Source organism: Sprattus sprattus (genome assembly GCF_963457725.1).
Source record: "Sprattus sprattus genome assembly, chromosome: 1".
Taxonomy (NCBI): domain Eukaryota; kingdom Metazoa; phylum Chordata; class Actinopteri; order Clupeiformes; family Clupeidae; genus Sprattus; species Sprattus sprattus.
The window spans coordinates 17,576,391-17,599,000 of record NC_137920.1 but is presented as its reverse complement, the minus strand read 5'-3'; the positions used below and the strand labels follow the sequence as shown (position 1 = coordinate 17,599,000).

General features: G+C 41.2%; 1 protein-coding gene across 1 annotated transcript; it reads right to left on the bottom strand.

Annotated features, from left to right (window-relative positions):
- Positions 1-16,558: 16,558 nt before the first annotated feature.
- LOC308368088 (GTPase IMAP family member 9-like) lies at positions 16,559-21,731 on the bottom strand (the record flags this gene model as incomplete). The annotated part of the gene is made up of 3 exons (XM_080842144.1): positions 16,559-16,699; positions 19,014-19,810; positions 21,662-21,731. The coding sequence occupies 3 exons, from the start codon at positions 21,729-21,731 to the stop codon at positions 16,559-16,561; spliced, it is 1,008 nt and encodes a 335-aa protein (XP_080698270.1).
- Between the last annotated feature and the right edge of the window lie 879 nt (positions 21,732-22,610).

Below are 22,610 nucleotides of genomic sequence, written 5' to 3'. Positions count from 1 at the left end.
ATGGCAACAGAATAGGGAACGGTATGCTAAATAAGTAATAAACAATACATTTAAACTGGGCTTTCTGTATTCATTTGTATTAGGGTAGATGGCTTTCTGCCGCGGATTTGCGCACGTAGCCTTCAATGTTTGTATACAAGAAACCCATGTATAGGCTCATGAATGAAGTTCCAATAAATATACCTCAATAAATATACGTAGGATCCCTCTTACGACCGATTTCAAGTCCTTTTTAGGCTAAGTGCGCGTTCGGGAAACGAGGCCATGCACAATAAGAAAAAGGCGCAGCATTATCTTGAAAGAGTTAATCGCCTAGTAACCATAAGACAAAACTTTGCTGCCAACTGAACACTAACTTTTTAATGTTTAGTGAATGAGGATGCAGCTGTTTCAATGCAAGGTTACAATATATTTAGATTGGACAGAGACAGGCATGGGGGAGGTACTGCTTTGGGCCTCGTTTCCCGAACGCGCACTTAGCCTAAAAAGGACTTGAAATCGGTCGTAAGAGGGATCCTACGTTGCAGAGCGGTTTCCCGACGCGGAACTTAGCTTAAGTTAATCTTTCGTTGAGAAGAATTCTACGTGTGGTCAGGACCAGTAGTAACTTCACACTTAGCGATGCAATCCAGTAGTAACTTCACACTTAGCGATGCAATCCACCAGGGGTGTCGTTCGGCCTACTATAGAAGAAATGGCTTTTCTGACTGTGTAGTTAGGCTGCAATATTAGGAAATTCACATGTCATTGAGCCGGGCTGGAAATCAATCAAGAAGGTGGCACCCGCTAGCCTATATATATTTATTGAGGTATTGTTCTTATGTCGACACTTGTTATATTGGAACTTCATTCATGAGCCTATACATGGGTTTCTTGTATACAAACATTGAAGGCTATGCGCGCAAATCCGCGGCAGAAAGCCATCTACCCTAATACAAATGAATACAGAAAGCCCAGTTTAAATGTATTGTTTATTACTTATTTAGCCTACCGTTCCCTATTCTGTTGCCATGAATGCTTGCACACACCCTCAACATATTCCCAAACGTAACCTTGTACATTGTTGAGCCTTTTTCTATATTTGATTTGATATTTTATTTTTCCTGGCAAACAGATGCTTCCTCCTAGGTATACTGAACATCTTACCAACTCTGTTAGAGCAGTTCACCACACAACAACTCCCTGTCATGTTGCCTTCCTCCACAGCTTTCTCATCCACTTCTTGCGCACACAACCAGTGATGACGTAGCCGAGAAACCCATGTATACACAAGTGAGAAAATCGACTCGTCTGACATCGATGAATAGGCGACCTCCACCCTAAGAGATACTTAAGAACTCGTGCACGTGGCGCTCGTGCACCTGACTTTAAGATGATGTTCGGGAAACGCTCGTAAATCGAAAGTGTTACTGAGTCTACTATGGCGCCAAAATCCACGTAGAACGTTAAGATACGTCGTTATCGGGAAACGAGGCCTTGTACATTCAAAATCATATTCCAGCTAAAATAAGGAAAGATCTTGGTATGGTTGGAGTAGAAGCCTTAATCCAAGTTCATATCCCACATCTGAAACCAATATTGACATGCTGTTGTTATAGGCCACCATGCTCTAATGCTGAATATCTGAATAACATATGCATGATGCCGGAGAATGTAACTGATAATGACAATGATATTTACATTCTTGGTGATATGAATGTAGACTGGTTGTCCAGTGATTGTACATTAAAAATGAAGTTGAGCAATGCAGCCACATTATGCAACTTATCTCAAGTCATAAGTGTACCCACAAAAATGAATGTCAATAGGTAAGCATTTTTGCATGCATCAATTTTGATTCATCCGTATTGGAGGCCACATACAGACGCTCAATTATTAGTGTGCTTGCCCAAAGGGAAGCACAGTATTGTTATTGTCAAGTTGTCTTTATTAGTGTGCTTGACCGAAGGGAAGCACAGTATTGTTGTTGTCAAGTTTCCTTTCTTTCTTTATTAGTGTGCTTGCCCGAAGGGATGCACACTATTGTTCTTTGTTTTTATTCTCCCCGTTTTTCTTGCAGCTAACTACTCCTCGCCCGATTGAGATAGAGACGCCGTTCAAACACCGAAACGTCCGGCCCAATCCGGTGACTTTTCGTGGTGGTACTCCTTGCCACTCCTTTTTTATTCATCTTTTTCCATCACCTTTTTTCTCCATAGACTTGCATGGCAGAACTTTGAGGCATTATGACATCATAATTGGCTCATTAAACTGGCTTGCACCTGTGATTCACTGACAACTCTCACTGTTACCTGCGCACGGCTCCTCTTCTCTCTCTGTCCCTCTCCATTCAACTGTATAACTAGGTATATTAAGAGACACCTTCCATACCAGGGCTCTACTCACTCATGCATACTAACTCATGTTTACTCACTCATGCATACTCACTCGTGCATACTCACTCATACATACTTACTCATGCATACTCACTCATGTTTACTCACTCATGTTTACTCACTCATGCGTACTCACTCATGTTTACTCACTCATGCATACTCACTCATGTTTACTCACTCATGCATACTCACTCATGTTTACTCACTCATGCATACTCACTCATGTTTACTCACTCATGCAAACTAACTTGTGCATACACACTCATGCATACTCACTCATGTTTACTCACTCATGCATACTCACTCATTCATACTCACTCATGTTTACTCACTCGTGCATACTCACTCATGCATACTCACTCATGTTAACTCACTCATGTTAACTCACTCGTGCATACTCACTCATGCATACTCACGCATGCATACTCACTCATGCATACTCACTCATGCATACTAACTCATGCATACTCACTCATGCATACTCACTCAAGCATACTCACTCATGCTTACTCACTCATGCATACTCACTCATGTTTACTCACTCATGCATACTCACTCATATTTACTAAATCATGCATACTCACTCATGCATACTTACTCATGTTTACTCACTCATGCATACTCATTTGGGCATGCTCATTGAGCTGGAGAGATGACACCTGCCCCAATTTCAAGGCACTTGTTCTCTCGGTCATGGCCGCAACAGAGCAAGCACACTCTCGCAGTTCGTTCACGAAACGCATTCTAGTTAGTGTGCTTGCCCGAAGGGAAGCACAGTATTGTTGTTGTCAAGTTTTCTTTATTTATTCTCCCCGTTTTTCTTGCAGATAACTACTCCTCGCCCGATTGAGATAGAGACGCCGTTCAAACACCGAAACGTCCGGCCCGATCCGGTGCAACCTGCTATGACTTTTCGTGGCGGTACTCCTTGCCACTCCTTTTTTATTCCTCTTTTTCCATCACCTTTTTTCTCCATAGACTTGCATGGCAGAACTTTGAGGCATTATGACATCATAATAGGCTCATTAAACTGGCTTGCACCTGTGATTCACTGACAACTCTCACTGACACCTGCGCATAGCTCCTCTTCTCTCTCTGTCCCTCTCCATTCAACTGTATAACTAGGAATATTAAGAGACACCTTCCATACCAGGACTCTACTCACTCATGCATACTCACTCATGTTTACTCACTCGTGCATACTCACTCATGCATACTCACTCGTGCATTCTCACTCATGCATACTTACTCATGCATACTCACTCATGTTTACTCACTCATGCGTTCTCACTCATGTTTACTCACTCATGCATACTCACTCATGTTTACTCACTCATGCATACTCACTCATGTTTACTCACTCATGCATACTCACTCATGTTTACTCACTCATGCATACCACTCATGTTTACTCATTCAAGCATACTCACTCATGCATACTCACTCATGTTTACTCACTCGTGCATACTCACTCATGCATACTCACTCATGTTTACTCACTCATGCATACTCACTCATGCATACTCACTCATGCATACTGACTCATGCATACTAACTCATGCATTATCACTCATGTTTACTCACTCATGTTTACTCACTCATGCATACTCACTCATGTTTACTCACTCATGCATACTCACTCATGTTTACTCACTCATGCATACTCACTCATGTTTACTCACTCATGCATACTCACTCATGTTTACTCACTCATGCACACTCACTCATGCATATTCACTCATGCATACTCACTCATGCATACTAACTCATGCATACTCACTCATATTTACTCACTCATGCATACTCACTCATGTTTACTCACTCATGCATACTCACTCATGTTTACTCACTCATGCATACTCACGCATGCATACTCACTCATGTTTACTCACTCATGCATACTCACTCATGTTTGCTCACTCATGCATACTCACTCATGTTTACTCACTCATGCATACTCACTCATGTTTACTCACTCATGCATAATCACTCATGCATACTCATTTGTGCATGCTCATCCAGCAGGTTGAGCTGGAGAGCTGACACCTGCCCCAATTCCAAGGCACTTGTTCTCTCGGTCATGGCCGCAACAGAGCAAGCACACTCTCGCAGTTCGTTCACGAAACGCATTCTAGTTAGTGTGCTTGCCCGAAGGGAAGCACAGTATTGTTGTTGTCAAGTTTTCTTTATTTATTCTCCCCGTTTTTCTTGCAGCTAACTACTCCTCGCCCGTTCAAGGTACAGACGCCGTTCAAACACCGAAACGTCCGGCCCGATCCGGTGCAACCTGCTATGACTTTTCGTGGCGGTACTCCTTGCCACTCCTTTTTTATTCCTCTTTTTCCATCACCTTTTTTCTCCATAGACTTGCATGGCAGAACTCTGTGGATTATGACATCATAATGGGGTCATTAAAACTAGCTTGCACCTGTGCTTCACTGACACAGAGCAAGCACACTCTCGCAGTTCGTTCACGAAACGCATTCTAGTTAGTGTGCTTGCCCGAAGGGAAGCACAGTATTGTTATCGTCAAGTTTTCTTTATTAGTGTGCTTGCCCGAAGGGAAGCACAGTATTGTTATCGTCAAGTTTTCTTTATTAGTGTGCTTGCCCGAAGGGAAGCACAGTATTGTTATCGTCAAGTTTTCTTTATTTATTCCGTACGTTTTTCTTGCAGCTAACTACTCCTCGCCCGATTGAGCTAGAGACGCCATTCAAACACCAAAACGTCCGGCCCGATCCGGTGCAAGCTGCTTTGACTTTTCGTGGCGTTACCCCTTGCCACTCCTTTTTTATTCCATTTTTTCATCCCCTTTTTCTCTCATTGACTAACATGGGGAAGGTTGAGCCATTGTGACGTCACCCGCTCTATCAGTCGTTCTCCATTCAACTGTAGGAATATTAAGAGACACCTTCCAGGGCTCTACAGTGCGAGTATTTCACTCGCATAAATAGGTACGTGCAAACTTGAAAAATAATTTACAAGCACAGTGTGCGAGTGACAGACAGTTGTCAATACGGCGCCAAAAAGTGAAGCATTCCATTGATTTCACATGGAAACAACTGACAGGGTCGCGACTCCAGGGTTTTCGACGGGACCAACAGCAGCAGCAGCATAATCATCATCTGGATTTACTGACATTTTCGGTATATATAAACACATAATATCAATTGGTAACTGGTGTGTTGTATCCTGTTTATGTCTGATACTTTATAAACATTCATGTTTTACGTTAACTTATTACACTAGTCAGCAGTATTGTGAAGTAGAGCTAGAAATGGCTTTGCTAGCTCCCATATTGTAGCTCACACCTGCAACTGCTCAATTTAGGACAGAAAGGAGTTTGGTAAATTAGCTTGTAACTGTCAATGATAACTAGTTATTAGAATATATTAGCCAACGTTAAGTTGACTTCAAAGGGGCAGTCGAGTGTTTAGGTTGTGTCAGCTAGCTTGGAAAGCTAGCTAATAATTTTTGATTGAAGCTTCACGTTAGCCTCTGTAAACGTTTAGCTAGCTAACGTTAGCTAACTATGAGGTAGCATATCCCAAGTAACTTGTTGTGACCGATAGCGTGAGTTAACATTAACCCGTGTCCTGGGAGTAATGATTCATGAGAGACCTTGAATCATTAGGTTAACTGAAAAACGTTTGAGGATGTATACACAGCGTAGCTGTTGTAGTGTGCTCAGTTTTCGAAAACTAGACTGAAACTAAGAAGGATAACTATGACTAAATGTGACTAAAACTAATATGCACTGAATCTAAAATAGCTGCTGAATCTAAAATAGCTGCCAAAATGAACACTGAGATGTATTAATTTTGGCAGCTATTTTAGATTCAGTCTTAAGACAAAAATGCATATTAGTTTTAGTCACATTTAGTCATAGTTATCCTTCTTAGTTTCAGAAGAGGTTTTTCATGGTTGCTAGCTCTAATCAGATGTACTATAGGCTTATAAGAGAAGACTAACTTTTTATGCCAACGAACACCAATAACTAGAACTAATTTGACAGACTATAAACCAATGTGATACACGTGCTCTCTAGCTATACAGTAAAAGTGTTGCTTACGTTTGATACTAGACCTACAGTCTAACTCTAACTGCATTAAGTCTAACATATAGGCCTATCTTACAATAAACTTTAAGTAAAGCTGGCTATGTAACCGCATTCATTCCAATATTGTTGCAGAGATGTTTCCTTTTACCAAGATAGCAATTTCAACAATTCACTTAGCTCAGTAAGTCAGTATAACGAAACTCTGAGATACCCTCATATGTCTAAACGTCAGTGGAGCCAAAATATAATGGTTGAGCTTGGTTGCTTGCTAAAATATATTGGAAGAAGGCCCCACTACACTGATTGAGTAGATGTAAATACATGTTAATTCATAGGCACTTGTTCTCTCTGTCACAGAGCAAGCACACTCTCGCAGTTCGTTCACGAAACGCATTCTAGTTAGTGTGCTTGCCCGAAGGGAAGCACAGTATTGTTATCGTCAAGTTTTCTTTATTAGTGTGCTTGCCCGAAGGGAAGCACAGTATTGTTATCGTCAAGTTTTCTTTATTAGTGTGCTTGCCCGAAGGGAAGCACAGTATTGTTATCGTCAAGTTTTCTTTATTCCGTACGTTTTTCTTGCAGCTAACTCCTCCTCGCCCGATTGAGCTAGAGACGCCATTCAAACACCAAAACGTCCGGCCCGATCCCGTGTAAGCTGCTATGACTTTTCGTGGCGGTACCCCATGCCACTCCTTTTTTATCCCTCTTTTTCATCCCCTTTTTTCTCCATAGACTTGCATGGCAGAGGTCTCTGCCATTATGACGTCATAATATGGTCATTAAACTGGCTTGCAGCTGTGCTTCTCACTGACACCTCCGCAAAATCCAAGGAACCGCATTTTCTCTGTCCCTCTCAATTCAACTTTGAAAAATAATAAGAGGAACCGTATTTCTCTGTCCCTCTCAATTCAACTTTGAGAAAGAATAAGAGTAACTACAGTTTCTAACCTAGCTACCATATTTCCACTTCGTTAAGGTGAGTTGAATGGCAGCATTTTCAGTGTACTGACAGAAATTTTAATGGTAGCAGCTAACATATAAATTAACGTTACGTTAACGTTGGAGACGCCATTTTCCTTAATTCAAGTTGTGAAGTAAACCTTTGAAGTAATTCATGAATTTAGTTGTGTGGATATAGTGAGCTAAAGCTTGTATTCCCACTACGGTAACGTTAGCTATCCTAGCTGTGTTAAGCAGCTGTAACATCTGAGTACGGGGCTAAAGGCTAACTAACACTACGTAACGGGAGTATCCACTGGCAGTTTCAGCTAGCCGTAACGGGGGATAATTTTCCTTAATTCAAGTTGTTAAGTAAACCTGTGAAGTAATTCATGAATTTAGTTGTGTGGATATAGGGCGCTAATGCTTGTATTCCTACTACGGTAACGTGAGCTATCCTAGCTGTGCGGGGCTATGCAAAAATTGCTTATACTGAAAGAATGGTTAACTTGTGGCCGATAGCGTGAGTTAACATTAACCCGTGTCCTGGGAGTAATGATTCATGAGAGACCTTGAATCATTAGGTTAACTGAAAAACGTTTGAAGATGTACCTGGACACATCGTAGCTGTTGTAGTGTGCTCAGTTTTCGAAAACTAGACTGAAACTAAGAAGGATAACTATGACTAAATGTGACTAAAACTAATATGCACTGAATCTAAAATAGCTGCTGAATCTAAAATAGCTGCCAAAATGAACACTGAGATGTATTAATTTTGGCAGCTATTTTAGATTCAGTCTTAAGACAAAAATGCATATTAGTTTTAGTCACATTTAGTCATAGTTATCCTTCTTAGTTTCAGAAGAGGTTTTTCATGGTTGCTAGCTCTAATCAGATGTACTATAGGCTTATAAGAGAAGACTAACTTTTTATGCCAACGAACACCAATAACTACAACTAGGTTATAGAGAAAAGCCGGTTTGCTTGAATCTCATCATTCTGTTATCTGCAAGGTTTGGGCATTTGTTAAGTTGAATGTTTGAAGGTAAAACAAACCTCTTCACCTGAAGACAAAAGCAGTGGTCACATGTAGGGTTAACAGCTCTGTAACTTCTTTCATTCGATGGCTGGCCAGCCCATTCACACATACACAGATTAATTTGCTTGCTCAGGAGACAATGTTTCCATTCCTACAAGAAAATAAGTTACAAGTTATAAGTTAGAGTTCCAGTTACAGTAGTTAAACATTTCGTTAAAGCATTATGTCATAAAAACCCTTATTTCATCCAGATTTCAGGGGCCAGTGAAATGCCAAACCATAAATGGCATTTAATTAATTCAGCGCCCCTGGCGTCATTTTGTTAGGTCAGAATTCAGCAACTAAGACCTGCTTAAAAGACACAAAAAAAAACAAAAAGATCATTACTCAGAAATATGCCTGCAATTGTTCGTAATTGTAACACTTCATATAATGATTTTAACTTGGGTTAGATGTGCCCAGCTTTCTTAAGGACAGGAGGCCAAATATTCCGGTTTGCATATGAAAGCTGACCCTGAAAAGAGTTAGTGAGAAGTCATGGTAATTCAGTCATACAGCCGGGCGGCACACAGACACACACACACATTCATTTGCTTATTCCAGAGACATATGTTCACGCCTAGAGAAAGGAAAGAGGTAAGTTACAGTTTACAAGTAAGTTTCAAAGATGGTCTCATAAGATTCAGTTTTTCATCCAGATTGAAGCTAAGCCTCATCTCCTCCCCCTTTTGATATTACAGCACATGCATGCTGTAAAATCATTACTGTAATATTCTTACAGTTGTTGGTAAAAATGTTTTACACTTCATACAATGGGTTTTAAAATAATGTGTAGGCATAAAAATAATTAGTCTTGCTATATGGCTTGGGTGTGGTCACTTAAGCCTGATGGGCTATTGAGGGTCTCAGTCAAGGCTGGACCTGACGTGTGAATTAAGTGTAGGCGTGAAAGCTGTGTGTAAGTATTTTGTGAATAGTTACAGTCTAAAATCTAGCAGTTTAAACTCTGACTTAATCAAAAGCATTGTGAAATCTGGATTTAGAGAATCTTATGTCTTGAAACATGAATGGTCAAATCCAAGAACTGAGTTTCCACAATGTAATGTAACAATGTACAAATTAACTTAAATTTAAAATAATGCTGTTTTTCCTGTTTGCACAACACCCGTTTTTGATCACAACACCTATAACCCCTTGGCGACCTAATACCTGGAGCACTGATTGCAAGTCTATTGTAGCATGTCAACCATCAGCTCCGGCAGCGATTGGCATTAAACTACCCCCTTGAATCTCACTGGACCTCAAGCTCTTCTGTCTTTATACAGGACCTTGCTATCATATTATTCCCAAGGTTAGGTAAGCAAATTAATTAAAGTACTTACCAAATGTTGTGCAAAAACCCAGGGTGTTGTAGGACTCTTACAGCAGAGCTGAAATCTCAGCAATATCCAAAAATGTATCTCTCGGTCCGGAACCTCCATCTGATAGTATTTAATTTACTACCATATATTGGAAGTCTCAGTTCTGGATTTGTCAGTCATGTTTCAGGTTTATTCTTGTAACAATGGCGGCCACACATTGTGAGACAGAGCCTGAGCTCCACTCCCCAGAGCTTTGCCTCAAGATTATCTGCCTATCTCTAGTGAGAAAGGCTCTTATATACATAATGTTTAAAGGGTGTTACCAGTTATTCAAAATAGGCCATGGCTGCAGGCACCTTTGTCTCAACCTGGGGTGAAGGGAGTTCTCACCTCCATCCCCAGGTCTGAACAAAGAGCCCTCACCAAGAAATGCCAATACAAGTAATATAATTATATTAGGTATAAATAAGGTGGAATTATTGACTGTGGCATATCATTATAAACTATGAATAATAAATAACCGGTCCCTTCACACTGTCCCGGTACTTGTCCTCCACCCCAACATAAATTAATAGTGGTATGTAGGACTCAGAGATGAGGACCTTCTGTTTTAAATGTTTAAATTTGTAATTCTTTAATGTCTATTAAACTACCAGAAAAAGGTTTGAGGTTTGCTCATTTAAACATCTGCAGTTTAAAGAACAAGGTTCAAGAGCTTTGTACTATTTTACAAGAAAATGATATTCATATTATGGCTGTGTCAGAGACTCGCTTGGAAGAAGCCATAGAGGATGCAGCTGTTTCAATTCAAGGTTACAATATATTTAGATTGGACAGAGACAGGCATGGGGGAGGTTCTGCTTTGTACAATTAAAAATCATATTCCAGCTAAAATAAAGAAAGATCTAGGTATGGTTGGAGTAGAAGCCTTATGGCTCCAAGTTCATATCCCACATCTGAAACTAATATTGACATGCTGTTGTTATAGGCCAGCACTTTCCATCCGGGTGCACGTGTCCTTCACCTTTGTCTACAAAGTTCAGCGCCCGGTTACTCCCCCCTGAACAGAACACCTTCATGAGGGAGTGGTCTGCATACCTGCCCTTCTTCCTCCTCCAATCAGGTGAAGCATCCTTGGTGGTTAGCTAGTTATCTGTGAGTGCTGTCACACTGAGGTAATTGCTGTTAATCATTAACAAACATATAATAAAGGACCGTGGATGTGAAGGAGTGCCTTCTTTTACCTGGACAGTTCTGTGTGTGATTGTGGCAACACTGAGAAGCACACTGATGTTGCAATGATTTTACTATTTTACTATTTGCTAAATCTGAAAACTGTGAATCCATTACTGAACCCTTTAAGCACCAAAGTTTTAATTTTCTTTGTATTTCTGAACTGTGTACACCTCTGTGTGATTGCCTTCATTGCTGGATCACACAGACAATACAGCCAGCCAGCTGCCAGTGGTTTTAAGTAGACTTCTGCTTATCCTGCCTGCCGTTTACAATCATTTAATTGAATTTGGTAGTAAGAATAATCTGCTATGTTTCCCCCTGGCCAGAAACAAATAATGATTGTAGGTGAGTTACTGAATCTACCATATAGAATAATGCTAAACCAGTGTGCTCTACAAACTGAAATCCATGTTTATGTCAAAGAAACGTGTGCGAATAATACCCATATCCAAATTATATTTATAATTAGTAATCACATTTTAAGAAAGAATAACACCAACACTAAGATCAATAACAATAATCAATAAAACACTGTCACATTGTGTGGTGCCTGTGTGTCTGTCTACCTTTGTGTCTGTGTGTCTGTGTGCCTGTTTTGCCTGTGTGTCTGTGTGTCTGTGTGCATGTGCGTCTGTGTGTCTGTGTGTCTTGTCTGCCTGTTTCCATGGGCGCCTGTGTGTCTGGGGGTCTGTGTGTCTGTGTGTCTGTGTGCCTGTGTGCCTGTGTGCCTGTGTGTTTGTGTGCCTGTGTGCCTGTGTGTCTGTGTGTCTGTGTGCATGTGCGTCTGTGTGTCTGTGTGTCTTGTCTGCCTGTTTCCATGGGCGCCTGTGTGTCTGGGGGTCTGTGTGTCTGTGTGTCTGTGTGCCTGTGTGCCTGTGTGCCTGTGTGTTTGTGTGCCTGTGTGCCTGTGTGTCTGTGTGTCTGTGGGCCTGTGTGCCTGTGTGTCTGTGTGTCTGTGTGCCTGTGCGTCTATGTGTCTGTCTGCTCACCACAACAATAGTAGCCATTTAATTAAAAAAACGCCCTGCTGCTGCTGGTGTCAGAGAAACAGGTGAAGGGAGGTTTCATTTCTGAGTCAGTCAGGTGACTAGTGTTGAAACACACACCCAAGAGACTTATGGCACCATTTCTCTCCGCAGATGCACTAAGAGACACACAGAAGATTGATTCTGCTGTCAAGCGCACAGGTACATGAGGAACTTCCATTTTTAAAGACCTTATCTGACCTTATCTGAAACTGTGAAGAAGGGAGTAATATATAATATATTATAATATAATATGTATAATGTAATGTGATATTATATGCCTTTCATGGGTGATGGCTCATGATGTGTGTTGAAGGCCTGACATTCCATCAGCCTCTCATTAGCTGTGTTTGAACATGGTAGCATTTATAAATATTAGCCTGCCTTCTACGTCCACAATTCCCTGTACAGACATCAGTAATGAAACACTTTTCGTACTCTGTTGGAATCCTTTGTTTGTATATGAAATATCACTTTTTGTCTCATTTAAAAGAAACCATATCATGAGATAGAACAGAGTTTGCTTTGAAGAGATGTACTAGGGATGTAATAGGGAGCTCAATGGTATTACTGGACATGAGGTAACAGGGACAGGTAAAATTGCCTCTAGTGGTGCAGTTCAGACAAAACACCACTAGGTAGAGCTTGCATGCCATTACAGATAAGGATTCTACCTAGGCAGCAGTCCTGACAAGTGAATAGAGTGCATTATAAAAAAAACATAGAGTACTTTAAAAGAAAATGTAGAGTACATTGAATAAAAGGTAGAGGGCATTACAGTTTTTTACGATCGGATACACACAATTTTGACTGCTTGGTTTTGTTTCACACACACCTCACACAATAAGCACAACCACACACCCAATGAACAAAACACCTCAGATCCATTGCAAAATGAAACACTCTTGTAAAAGCTATACACTTATTTAACAAAACCATATTTTGTTACCATATGAAACACACACATTGCATGTGACTGATTCTGTTTGTACCACTTACACACTGTTGTTATAAACCTAAAACACTTTTAGCAATTCTACTTCTCAGTGATTAGAGTAGTGTAAGTCAAGTACAGAGAGAAAGTGAAAATACACAATACAGTAAAAACACTACACAAGACCAATGCTGATGAAAATATTATTTTACGGAATTCTCAAATCAGTCAACATGTCAACATGGAGAATCACAACAAAACATGTTCTAGTTTTCATGCTACTTCAGTAGTGTGCATAACACTGTAAGCTCAGCAAATATCAGACAAAGGTGAAAGCGTCTACTTCCACCTTGACCTCAGCCTCATGGCATGGCCTCGACCTCTTCCTCCTTCTCCTCCTCTGTGGATTCCCATTCTCTCCCTCACTCTTCTTCTTCTTCTGACCCTTCCATTTTGGTTGAAGACAGATTACACTTTCTCATCTGCTGCATATCAATAGTGCTTAAACCTGTTTGTTGTGTCTACAATTAAGCAATCATGTGTTTGGGCACTTGATGGCTGTGTTTATTTGACCGGCTCATAGGTGTGGTCATTTGGCAGTCAGTGTTTTGGAATTGCAAGGAAGTGACCTCTTGATATACGTCTGTGTCTAAAGCATAAAAGTGTGTTAAGTGCTTTGCAAATCACTTGTGTGTATGGTTTCACAAAAAGTGTGATGCTAAAATGTGCTTATAGTTGTGCAAATCTGAGCAGTTGTTTTGCTCCTTGAGTGAAGGTTTTGATAATTGTGTAATAATTTTGATTTTAGTGTGTATCCGATCGTAAAAAAGTAGAGTAAAAGACTCAGAGAATTAAAAAATAGAAGCATACAATCAACTCATAGAATTCAAAAATAGAAGCATACAATCAACTCCATTATTGGTGCTAGAACATATCCTATTGATGCCCCAGCCACACCTACAATTTCTGCACCAACTAAAGGACTTGCTTTTGCCATGCCAACTACAACCGACAAATTCTTCCCTCACACACACACACACACACACACACACACACACACACACACACACACACACACACACACACACACACACACACACACACACACACACTCTCTCACACAGACAAACACACATGGAACTGGTAGGGGCGGCTACTTTTCAATGAGGTGATGAGCTCCGCCCTCTCAAAGTATCAAGGTCGATTTTCTGATGGAGAAGATAACGATGGTGGAAACTGTTACACTAATATAATTGTAATAATTTATTTTTTACAACATAAGTTTTTAAAACAACACCTTTTACAGCCCCTTTAGGCACCGTTAGACCTTAGATACAAACCCCCTTTAGGCACCGTTAGGGCTGAACTACAACCCCTTTAGGCATTGTTAGGCCTGAACTACAGACCCTTTAGGCACCCTCAGGCCTGATCTACAGACCCTTTAGGAACTGTGAGCCCTGAGCTACAGACCCTTTAGAAACCCTCAGGCCTGAGCTACAGACCCTTTAGGAACCGTTTGGCCTGAGATACAGCCCCTTTGGGCACCGTTAGGCCTGAGATACAGCCCCTTTAGGCATTGGCACCGTTGTGCAGCATATCTACTTCACAGTAGGGCATTTTGCATAAGAGAGACAGAAAGAAGGAGAAAAAGAGAGAGAGAGAGAGAGAGAGAGAGAGAGAGAGAGAGAGAGAGAGAGAGAGAGAGAGAGAGAGAGAGAGAGAGAGAGAGAGAGAGAGAGAGAGAGAGAGAGAGAGAGAGAGAGAGAGAGAGAGAGAGCATAAGGTTAATGGGCTGGTCATTGTTGGCTGGGGATGGGCTTATGTTCATGTGAGTCAGACAGACAGACGATGGGCCCTGCGTGCCATGGACCGTCTGTAGGCTTAAACTGTGTGAAAATGGTGCATTTAACTGCCCGGGTTGAAAACACAACATACAGGCCTGGGCTAAGCCCTCAATGTGTTCAACACCTAATAACATCCCTGCCTTTAGTTCAGGTTACATTAGGTTAGGTTCAATTTATTTGGTTGTGAACTTTACATTGTAAAGGTTTATCCTTCTCTGTTTGTTTTCATCATGAAGTTGAGGTTATACTTTTAATCTGGGTTACCTTATAACGTAATACTATTTTCAATTAAGGATGAGAGGCTATTTGCTCATACGTACATGATGCAGTTGGGGCCCCATGTAGGAGCCCTTTATATTTGTTCTCCCCTGCCTTTCAAACAGCCGACCATGGTCATAACCAATAACTTAGTGTTTGGAAACTTTTGGTGTTATGTTCTATGTTTCCACTCAAAGACTATATTGGGATATAGGCCGTGTACAGGGGAACCTGCTCATTAGTTTGAAAAATGTGTAAATATTGAAACATGACTGATTTAGACTGTGGATAACCTCCTCCTAACATAATAATACACAAACACAATAAATATGTAGAGTACAAACAACTTGATTAATGAACATATTTATTCATGCACTAATAACTATTGTCCAACAAATAATTAAGCAGATATAAAGATCATAGAGTCATTCAATTCAATTCAATTCAATTCAATTCAATTCAATTCAATTCAATTCAATTCAATTCAATTCAATTCATGTGCCAAAAGATTAAAATTTCCTCAAGCCAATAGATTCAAAAATAAAAGTGCATTAAAAGAAAAGCTTTATAAAAAGTTTTCGACACCAAGTAACATCTCTGCCTTCAGTTTAGGTTAGATTATTTTGGGTTAACTTTATTTGTTTAAAAAGTGCATCATAGATTAAAATAGGAAAAGGTACAGTGCATTAACATATAATTAAAAGACAAAAACATTTCATTAACTCAGATGCTCCCTCATCTGGATCATACTCTTGTTAATTAGCATCATCATCTTATTCATTCTCATCAAATACGTCTCCATAACTTCTCCTGCTGTTGCTGATGCTGCTACTGCTCATTGACAACATCGCCCCCCATGGACACGCCGGCAATTATTTCCCCTTTGTCCTTCTGTTCTGTCTGCATACTCTGTGTTTAGTTTTTCTTCCAGGGCCCTCGTAGCAGTACTTAAAACACAATCAATATGTACAGTAGAAACAACAAGATTTCTACAGATATCTATTAATTCACTCATAATTATCATAACATTCAACAGCACATTAAGCATATCGAAAGAACATAGAGACATAAAAGGCTTGGTTAAGAACAATAAATGCTAAATGCTAAATGCTCCCTCATCTGGATCATGACTTTGTTAACTACCATCATCCATTCTCATCAAATATTCCCCCATATAACTGCTAATGCTAGTCCTCCTACTGCTACTCCTCCTACTGCTGCTGCTGCTGCTGCTGCTTTTTCTGCGACTGCTTTTATGGAGCTGCTTTTTGTCATTCATACTACTCCACCTACTGTTGCTTATACTGCTCCAGCTCCTAATGCCTCTACTGCTACTGCATCTGCTCCTGCTGCTACTGCTACTGCATCTGCTCCTGCTGCTGCTGCTGCTACTGCTACTCCTGCTGCTGCTGCTGCTACTGCTACTCCTCCTACTGCTACTGCTACTGCATCTGCTCCTGCTGCTGCTGCTGCTGCTGCTGCTACTGCTACTGCAACTGCTGCTGCTTTTTCTGCGGCTGCTTTCGCTGCTGCTGCTTTTTGTCGTTCTTCTCCTGCGTTTTGTTTTGCTGCGACTGCTTCTTTTCCTGCTTCTGCTGCTGCTTCTGCCGCAGCTGCTGCTTCTTTTCCTGCTGATGCTTCTTCCTTTCCTGCTTCTACTGCTACTGCTGCTACTGCTGCTTCTGCTGCTGCTGCTACTACTGCTGCTTTTGCTGCTGCTTCTGCTGCTTCTTCTACTGCTAATGCTGCTTCTGCTACTGCTGCTGCTGCTTCTGCTACTGCTGCTGCTGCCTCTGCTACTGCTGCTGCTGCTTCTGCTGCTGATGCTTTTGCTGCTGCTACTTCTTCTCCTGCTTTTTCTGTGTCTGCTTTTGCTTTTGCTGCTGCGCCTGCTGCTTTTGCTGCAGATGCTTTTGCTACTGCTGCTTCTTTTCCTGCTTGGGCTGCGTTTGCTTTTGCTGCTGCTTCTTTGTTTGCTGCTGTTGCTGCGTCTGCTTTTGCTGCTGTTGCTGCTTTTCCTGCTTCTGCTGCTTTTGCTGCGGCTTCATCTTCTTCTTCTTCTGCCTCTGCTGCCTTTGTTGCTGCTTCTTCTTCTTCTTTTCTGGCTTTTTTTGCATCTTCTTTTGCTTTTTCTGCTTCCTTTTCTGCTTTTGCTGCTTTTTCTTTTGCATCTTCTGCTTCAAGTCGTTCTCTTTCTGTGAGTATTGCTGCTACTGCTGCTTGTTTTCCTGCTTCTTCTGCTGCTTTTGCTGCTCCTGCTGCCAGTTTTCTTGCTGCTTCTGCTGCTAATGCTGCTACTACTGCCTCGTTTCTTGCATCTCCTGCCTTTTCTGCTGCTTCTCTTGCCTTTTTTCCATCGAAAATTCCTTTTATACTTCCTCCTATGCTTGTTCCTCCTCCTGCTACTCCTGCTGCAAATACTCCTGCTGCTACTCCTCCTGTTGCTATTGTTGCTCCTACTAGTAATGGTATTCCTATTGCTGCTCCGAGGTATTGAGCAGTCATAGATCCTTTCATTTGTCTTTTAAAGCCCACCGTTTCTGCTGTGTATTTCTTCCTTTTTTCTTCTGCTGCCTCCATCTCTTCTTCGAATTTCTCTTTTGCTACTTCTGCGGCCCCCTCTATTTCTTTGTATTTCTGCCTTGCTTCTTCCTCAGCCTCCTCCATTTCATTGTATTTCTGCATTTTTCCTTCCGCAGCCTCCTCCTTGTCTTTGTATTTCTGCATTTTGCCTTCCGCGACTTCCTCCTTTTTTATGTATTTCTGCATTTTTTCTTCCGCGACTATCTTGTTTTTTTCGTATTTTTGCCTGTTTTTTAGCGCGGCTTTCTTTTTTCTTTTGTATTTTTGCTGGTTTTCTTCTGCAACCTTCTCGTTTTCTTCGTATTTCTGCCTCATTTCCTCCGCGGCTTTCTCCATTTCTTCGTGTTTCAGTCTCTTGTCTTCCGCGGCTTTCTCCTTATCTTCGTATTTCTGCCTCTTGTCTTCCGCGGCCTTTTCCTTTTCTTTGTATTTCTGCCTCTTTTTTTCCACGTCTTTAATTTCTTCTTCGCATCTCTGTCTCCTTTCTTCTGCAGCATTCATCTCTGCCTCTCTACTCTTTCTCATCTCAATTGTTAACTCAAGCTTGTCTTGTGTTTTCTTTCTCTCTTCCTCTGCCTTTTGTCTCTCCTCCTTTTCTCTTATTTTTCTCTGCGCCTCCTCTTCTGCCCTCTTCTTCTCCTCATCTGCCTTCTTCTTCTCCTCTGCTGCTCTCTTTTCTGCTTCCACTCTCTTCCTTATTTCTTCCTCTGCCTTCATCTCTGCCTCTTCCCTTTTTCTCCTCTCCTCTTCTAACTCCCTCACTGCTTGTTTTTTCTTTCTGTCTTCCTCTGCCTTCCTCGTCTCTTCCTCTTCTCTTTTCCTCTCCTCCTCTTCTCTCATTTTTCTCTGTGCCTCCTCTTCTTCCCTCTTCTTCTCCTCATCTGCCTTCTTCTTCTCCTCTGCTGCTCTCTTTTCTGCTTCCACTCTCTTCCTTATTTCTTCCTCTGCCTTCATCTCTGCCTCTTCCCTTTTTCTCCTCTCCTCTTCTAACTCCCTCTCTGCTTGTTTTTTCTTTCTCTCTTCCTCTGCCTTCCTCGTCTCTTCCTCTTCTCTTTTCCTCTCCTCCTCTTCTCTCATTTTTCTCTGTGCCTCCTCTTCTGCCCTCTTCTTCTCCTCATCTGCCTTCTTCTTCTCCTCTGCTGCTCTCTTTTCTGCTTCCACTCTCTTCCTTATTTCTTCCTCTGCCTTCATCTCTGCCTCTTCCCTTTTTCTCCTCTCCTCTTCTAACTCCCTATCTGCTTGTTTTTTCTTTCTCTCTTCCTCTGCCTTCCTCGTCTCTTCCTCTTCTCTTTTCCTCTCCTCCTCTTCTCTCATTTTTCTCTGTGCCTCCTCTTCTGCCCTCTTCTTCTCCTCATCTGCCTTCTTCTTCTCCTCTGCTGCTCTCTTTTCTGCTTCCACTCTCTTCCTTATTTCTTCCTCTGCCTTCATCTCTGCCTCTTCCCTTTTTCTCCTCTCCTCTTCTAACTCCCTCTCTGCTTGTTTTTTCTTTCTCTCTTCCTCTGCCTTCCTTGTCTCTTCCTCTTCTCTTTTCCTCTCCTCCTTTTCTCTTATTCTTCTCTGCACCTCCTTGTACATCTCATTGGTGTAGTTTGCTCCACCGTTCTTCTCCACCATGGCCTCAATTTTCTCCTTTAGCTCTCTGACCTGAGTGATGCCATTAATCTTATTGTTGAAGACGTGATATCCACCCCCAACATGTTCAATAAGAAATGAGAGAGCAGGACTTTTGCTCAGAAAAGCTTCCACTGGTTTCCCCGTCAGCACATCCCCATGAGTGAAGAGCACTATAGTGTACTTCAGCGCCCCCTCACCAAAGTTCTTTTTGATCAACTTTACAACATTTCTCTCCTCTTGTGTGTACCTCACATCCAATCTCATCACCAACAGGAAGGCATGAGGCCCAGGTAGAGACATCTCAACACACTTCTCCAGGTCATCCTTCAGCTCTTCCATAGACTTCTCTGTATCAAACAATCCTGGTGTATCAATCACTGTAAGTCGTCTACCATCCACAACAGTATGTTGATTACTGCAGATTACAGTCACAGATTCAAGAGATAACTCCTCTTTAAAAGCTTCCCTCCCCAGGATGGTGTTTGCTGTGGCACTCTTTCCAGAACCAGTTTTCCCCAGCAGCACAACATTTAGAGGAGACACTGTGGAGGAAACAATCAAAACTCTTAAAAATGTGAAATAAGCAGTAATTGTAGAAAAAGACAGGATCTATATCTACATGACCTCCTCCATATAAGTAATCAACCCAAGAGGGTATAGGGTTAGAGGGTAACAATATTGACTCTGCTTAAGTTCTTAAGAACAAAATTAACATAAAAATCTTAAATAATAGGTATCACCAAGAAACGTTTTTGCTAACATCATTGGTTACTGCTGGAAAGGAAATGTATTCGGATTACATAGCGTTGTGTGGGAGATACAGAGCTTTTCAACGATACCAAACATGACAGGCACCAGAAAGCCGATATACTGCACGTTACATTAGAATGCTAACTTTCCAGGAAAGCTAGGAGAATTCTGACGCCGCGAACAGACAAAATGTGAATACATATACACATAAATGTATAATTATGATATTTTCTTTATGCTAGTTTGAAAGATTACATGTTAGGTGAGTGAACAGCTCAAAATCTCAAAATTGACCACTGCTTTTTTTGCCTGCCGTGTCTCGCCTTAAGAGTGTATATTCTGTCTTGCACAGAAAACAAAATGAATGATGTCTGTTGTGCTTTTTATTTTGGGTGCATTCTCTATGGCTCCTAGGAGGGCTCACCACTCCATGCTTTCGTCATTAGTAATGGACGTAAAAGCGTCCAAAAACGTCATAAAGCTTCGACCAAGGCATATTTTATCGAGAGGGCTACTGCGCAGTGCAACAAATCAATTCTTTCTTTGAAAGGATCTCCTTTTGGTTGGCCTACTAATGACGAACAACAATTAGGACCTCCTACACCAAATGTATCCATTCAACAGGTTTTCTACAAAGGGGGAGGTGTCCAAGAATTGTTACAAAAGAAAATCGTGGACAGCCGGATGTGAAGTGGCTAACGCGGTCAGTATTTCTATATACGACTGTCACTTTTCATAGGTTTCTCAGTGTGAGTGTTCGCTTTTTAAACTAACACTGAGTTATTTTCTATGTGATGACTTGCTTAGATCAGTCAATACATATTGTTGGATTTGATTTATATGTTGCCCCCTTCATTATTTTGTTACTGGACATATCATGTGTCCTGTTAAGCTATATCACATCATACAACATTTGAGACGTGTGAATAATGAAAAAGTGGGATCATTTTATTGTGAAGCCACACCATTTTTCCCCCCGCCCCCTCTCCCTCACACCCTAAGGTCCCCAACTCTCACACACATTCACACCCATCCCAGAAACATGAACTTCAACTCATGTGTCTGTATTTGTATGCATACGTGAAGGGTCTGTGCTCACATATGCACCCCATACACCATCTCATTGTCTGTAAAATATGCCCCTCTGTCAAACAATGGTAGAGGAGTCTGAGCCAATGTTTCTCTGTTTGTTATGATAGATGCTAAAGATGCTCCTGGATGCAACTTTTTTTCCATAGCTTTCCACCTGTAACTAGCTACTCTTATGTAGCTAGAGGGTAAATCTTTCTGTTGTGTGCTGTCATCTTGTGGACAAAAAAAGCTGTATGAGTTAATCAGCTAACAACAAATTGATTCTTGCTTAATTTACCTACTAAATGGGTTGCCTTAATCGTTATCATAAAATTGTCCCTCCTTTCAGGAGCCGCCACTGCATTCAGGAGCATGTATACTCATACTACAGATGTGTATTATGTATACTCCAGATGTGGGCACAGGTGAAGGTTCAGTGCCCAACACCAAAGGGGAGAATGATGCAGTTTGAATACTGGTGCCCTCACAGGAATTTTCCCACTTGCTTCTAAACTGTGCTTTAGCCTTTTAGGACACTAACTTCCAGCGGGACATTGCAAACTGTTGTGTACTGGCGTTCACAGAGACCTGGCTGGATCCTATGATGCCTGACCTGGCTGTCACTCCGGCCGGTTTTTCCATCTCCCGGCAGGACAGGACCTCAGGAGTCAGGTTAAAGCAGGGGTGGAGGGGTATGCTTGATGGTTAACTCTTGCTTAACTCTTGCTAACTCTTGTCTTGAGACTTCAATAGTTCTATCGAAAATACTATCAACATATTAAATTTCCTACCCGGGGTGATCAGGTTCTCGACCATCACAAATTCGTAACAGTTACAAACTCCTCCTACGCCCCGCTTTCGGGAAATCGGATCACACCTCCATTATGCTAATCCCTACCTCCAGACAACGCCTAAAGCAGGAAAGGTAACACTTTCTATGAAGCCCAGCGTTATAAGGCCCTATAAGGGCATTATAAGGGCCTTAATAATGACTTATAGCGATTGCTACAATGACTTATAGCTACTTTATAACTACGTATAATGTCTTCATGATGACTCATAATCACCTTTATGATACATTAAATCAGTTCATTATGAATGGTTATAATTAAAGACGGAATAATGCATTATAAATATGTGACTGTCGGGTAACACTTGCTATGAAGCCTGCCTTTATAAGGTCCTATAAGGACATTAATGATGACGTTTAAAAGTAGCTATAAGTCATTGTAGCACTCTTTATAACTATGTTTAGCATCTCCACAATGACTCATATCCACTGCTCTGAAACATTATGTCAGTTAATTATAAATGGTTATAATCTAAGATAAAATGATGCATTATAAATATGTGATCATAGGTTTGTGTGGGTAATCATGAATCCTATGAAGCCTGCATATATGAAGCACTATAAGAACATTCATAATACCTTTAAAAACTAGTTAAGTCATTGTGGCACTCATTATAACCATGTATATAGGTCTACACGGCACATCATAACCACCTTTGTGATATATTATG